The sequence below is a fragment of the Hydra vulgaris genome, chromosome 06, assembly GCF_038396675.1.
Source record: "Hydra vulgaris chromosome 06, alternate assembly HydraT2T_AEP".
Lineage (NCBI taxonomy): Eukaryota > Metazoa > Cnidaria > Hydrozoa > Anthoathecata > Hydridae > Hydra > Hydra vulgaris.
The window spans coordinates 31,700,001-31,705,000 of NC_088925.1; the positions used below are offsets into that span (position 1 = coordinate 31,700,001).

At 27.8% G+C, this 5,000-nt stretch overlaps 1 protein-coding gene across 1 annotated transcript in view; it reads left to right on the forward strand.

The window, feature by feature from the left end:
* Positions 1–1,128: 1,128 nt before the first annotated feature.
* Positions 1,129–5,000, forward strand: part of LOC100208062 (26S proteasome regulatory subunit 7) — a 37,484-nt gene continuing 33,612 nt past the window's right edge. The window contains exons 1-3 of the mRNA XM_065799862.1: positions 1,129–1,260; positions 1,342–1,379; positions 1,864–1,945. Of these exons, the coding sequence (XP_065655934.1) occupies positions 1,185–1,260; positions 1,342–1,379; positions 1,864–1,945 (196 nt within the window). The 5' untranslated portion in view covers positions 1,129–1,184. The remainder of the gene's footprint in view (positions 1,261–1,341; positions 1,380–1,863; positions 1,946–5,000) is intronic.

Sequence of the window (5,000 nt, forward strand, 5' to 3'; positions counted from 1 at the left end):
GCATAATGAAAAAAATGATCCCATTGCAAAAATGGTATAATTAAGTAATTGTTTTCTGAAAAAATCTGTTTGTAGTCACGTCATGATTTTAGTCATGTAATGATTAGAACGAGAAGCTGTAGAAAAGCTTTTATATATGTTTAATTGATAGCCCTAGAAACAGTTAAAAACTGTATTTTTAGCATGACACAAGGTATTTAAGCCATAATTGATACATTTTTAATCATCGTCCTTATACTTAATAAGCATTTTAGGGTTTTTTTTTAATAATAAGTTTGTTTTCCTCATCCTTCTGATCAACTGATATTGAATAACAGAAGTTGTAATGTCTTCAACATTAATTGTTTACTAAAAAAATTGAAAATGTTGTGTTTTAGTTTTTTTTTTTTTTTTTTTGAAATTTGTGTCAAAAATACATGTATGTTATTTGTTATATATTTAACTTTATATCATTTGTATATTTTAAATAAATTTATTTTAAAGATATTTAGGACATTTTTTGTTTTCATGGGTTTAATAAAAAGTTTTCCATAAACACAAGTATAAAAATATATTTTTTGTGATACATCTGTTTTTTTAACCTTTTCAGCCATTACCTATACAAAAATTGAGGAAAGTTTCACATTTTTCCAGACTCTCCTAGGAAGTTAATTAGTCAACAAATTTAAACAGTCTGCATGTAGGAGGCAGTCAGCAAATGTTAGCCAGCAAGAACTTTTTTTTCTTTTAAGATCTTAGTTGGTTAAATTTTTTTCTAGGTCTTATTCAGCAAAATACCAGATAGGTCACCCTGGGCGTAAGTATAAATAGAACAGAACAAAGTTTCAAAGCTTAAAGTTAAAAAAGTAATAGACAATGAAACTAAAGCCTTGATATTATAGGAGCCAAAAAATTCAATTAAGGCAACTTTTAATATATAAACTTTGTTATGCTTTGTGCGAGGAAATGGGTAATTAAGAGTTCTAATGAAATTAAGATCATTACTTTCTACTTCTTTCTGTAACTTATTAAAAACAAAATTTATTATTGAAAATAAAGAATATATGGAAGGTGTGTATCAGACCTACCATGACCTGTATTTTAGATCCAGACTTTCTTGTCTGGATCTACCTAAAAAAGAATATATAAGCATATATTCTAAAAAATTTTTTTTTACAAAAATCAGTTTTTTAACATAAAATACTATGCCTGATTATCTGGGTTCTGATATGAGAAAGACTCGTAAAGATAACGAGAAAGACAATGATAAACCGATTCAAGGTAATTGGAATTTTTATTTTCAAATTTATCATTTATAGAAAGTCTTAAAATATATTGTATTATTTCATATCTTTAATTTAGCTCTAGATGAGGGTGATATTGCAGTGCTAAAGACATATGTAAGAACATATTTAACTTTGTATAACATAAAGTAAATTTCATTTAAATCCTTTATACGTATCCAGATTTAGAGTTAATGTATTTAATGTAAATAATATTAAGTTCACATTAAATCAACTAATTTCATTTGTAAACTTGAAATGAGTTGATTTAATGTGAAGTTTCTTTCCAAAAATATCTATCAAATCCTTTGAAAAAAAGGCCATTAATTTAAATATATAAAATTACCCTTGTATTTAAAAATTTATAAAAACAACATTTATGCTTGTAATAGTAGTATAAGTAGTGTAATAGTAGTGTAATAGTAATAGTAGAAAAGCTAATCATTGCATCTTATTTATGGCAACAGTAAAAATGAAGTCTTGGCGTGTGCAGCTTTATTTAACATTATTTTTTGAAAAGTTTGAACTGCTTATTGTTAAGTATTTCTAATAATATTTATAATTTACTTTTTGATATTTTACATAAATAATTTTTTTATAGGGCGCTGGTTCTTATAGCAATGCAATTAAATCCGTAGAAAATGATATAAAGTCAATTTCAAAACGTGTTAATGAATTAACAGGTATGATTTTTTAAATAATGGATATTTTTTTTTAATTGTGTTTAAAAATTTCAGGTAGCAAAAATAATAAAATTTCATTCTAACAAAATAAAGTCACCAATTTAAAAGCATTTAAAAATTTTTCACAATATGGTTATGGTAAGATAGTGCAGCGGAATAGTATAACAATTATGCAAAAGTGGATAAAAACATAAAAACTTTTTTTTAGATGATGAAAATAAGTATGTAAATTATTTAAGATATATTGGCACATTCAGTTTGACAAATGGTATAATATACCAGCTAGAGGTTGATGCATGCATGCTGAAACCTACCAAACAGATAATAAATTTGACTGTGTAACACATGTGTATATTTTTTATTTTTTTAATTATTAGTTTGCATTAAAGAAAAGAGGTTACAAGTATTTCACTTATCTTCAAACTAGCTAGACTATAAATTGATTGCTTTCTCCAATAAACTGAAGATAAGTTACAAACGCCAACTCATCTTATGTTTAACACACTGTTAAATAAAAGACTTCTAGCCCATTTTCCCAACATGTATATGCGACAGGATGTTGGAGATGTTTTAATGATGGTTTTAAATGATTTCTTATTTTTAATGATGACATTGATCCAACAATTCTTAAAGCTTTTTAATAACGTGATTATGACGTAGTGTATTTGTTAAAGGCTGCATATTTGGCACCGCTAAATCTTTTACAGGTGAATTTCAACCAGAGTGTCAGGAAAGGTCAGTATCAAAAAATTTAACTCTTCTGTAGATTGCATTAGACCAATCCAATCACAAACTCCATTACCCCTGTATGCTAGTTAGTTTGTACATGTGACTACAAAAAAATTATCAGTTGTTCATAAGTTATTTCATCTTGGTTTAAATTTATCATATGATTTTATCCTTGCACTGACAACTGAACTTGGTAATAAAATATGTGATTAATTTTTGGTTTGCATAGCATGCCAATAACAACTATCTAGAAATAAATTTGCTAATAGTTTCACTGTTGTCACTACTTTAAGATTTCTTCAATAGTGTTGCTATGATCCAACATTATGAATGCAATAAAGAACTTTATACATCATCTTAATCCTAAACAGATCCTTGTCATTTAATCATCCGTTTACTAAAACTGTTTAATGGGACTGGCCTGATCTGTACGGGGAAGATAAGTTTGTTTTGATGGGTGTTTTTGCAGCATCTGGCGCTGCTGAAGCTCTTTTATCTGCATCCAATGTAAAACTTGTCAATATGTATATGAAGGTTTCTTGCACTATCAGGCATACATTTTGAATTATAGTTTGCTGGATGATGATGTTCAACCTTTGACTTTACTAGCTGGTGCATAAAGCAAATAGTCCATTCACAGTTTGCTTATTAGAGTTCAATCAAGGAAATCAAGCTCATTCTGTTTATCTTTGTCATGCATCTGCATACTTCTCATTTTAATCTATACTTAGATAGTTTAACAAAAGTACATTGCTCAACTTGATTCTCCATGCAGTGTCTTTGTTCATCATTGATTTAAAGAGTTGACTTAAGAGAGGGATGTGGTTACAAAATAGCCTCCTTGATTATAGTTAGGGCATAATGGATCTTGCAAAATAATTAGGATCAGGATCTGGATCCTACCCAGATTTTCAAGATTTGGACCCGGATCCAAATCCAGATCCAATTTTAACTTAAAAAAAAATTAAAAAACTATTTTACACAAGAAATTTTTTTATTTAAAATATATATAACCACAGTTAACTTTGTGAAATAAATTCTTTGTAGTATTTCATATCAACAAATTTATTTTAGTTTTAATTTTCATCACGTTTATTATTTTTGTAGTAACTTTGTAAAAAGCATAAGGTATCAATAATATTATCATTTAAGCTACTCCTAAGTTTGGTTACAAACAATCTGCATGCACTAAAAGCTTGTTCACTCTCAACAGATGTTGGTTGGATATTTTTTAAACACTGAAATAAAATCAAAATTAGAAGTACATTTTTTTTGACTTAAAGACAGAAAATTCTTTATAGAGAGATTTTATACTGAGATCTTCATTATTTAACTCTTGTTTTAGCTCAGCACTTTGTATAGCTTTTTCTAGCTATGTTTTCATATCAAAATTTTCTTCTACTTCGATTTCAAAATCATTGTTAGTATTTTCTTCACAATCTTCTTTGATTGCTTGAGGTAAAAGCCTTAGTAAAAGATTTTTGGCTAACAACATAACTGCTGAATTTATTTGACTTTACTCCAAAAGCATCTAAAGTACCAGATAATAGAAAGCTAGGGTTGTTTTAATATTCCATGAGGTGAATCAAATTAGGATTTCTTATGCTTAAAATTCTTGTTTTTAAAGCATCATATAAGTTTTTGCTTATTTCAGATTGTACATATAAGTTTTTGCTTATTTCAGATTGTTGACTTAAAACAAAACAAAATACTTTTTCTGCTGTAAGCAAATTTAAGTCTTGATGGCAAAGTGCTTTGGCTCCTAATTTTATAGACTTTAAAGCCTTAACTAAATCTTTAGGAATTAGCAGCTCTGAATCTGATATTGTTATTGGAGATTGCACTTGGATAAGTGCCATTTTAATACATTTGCTTAACTTGAAAAAGCGTTCAACCATATCAAATAATGAGTTCCAACATGTCTTGCAAATAAGTTTAATGTCCAAACTCTGATTTTACATGTTTCTGAAACACATCATTTTTAACAGGTGATTTTTTAAACAATTTTGTTATTGTGCAAACCTTTTTTAAAATTGAAAAATAATATTTTATAACAACAGCCTCTACTGATCTATTTTCAGATACAATGTAGTTCGGCTCTTCACCTTGATTAAGCTCTTCACTATCATCCTCACTCTCATCCTCACTAATATTAATTCCAAAATTATCATTTCAGTCTAAAACTTCAGTTGGTTTCACATAAAGTACATTTGCTACTGCTAAATGGATTGCATGGACATAGCAAATGCGATGTAGTGGATTGATTAAACAGCCAAGTTTAACCATAACTGATGCACCATCTGTAATTGTACTAATAATATCATTA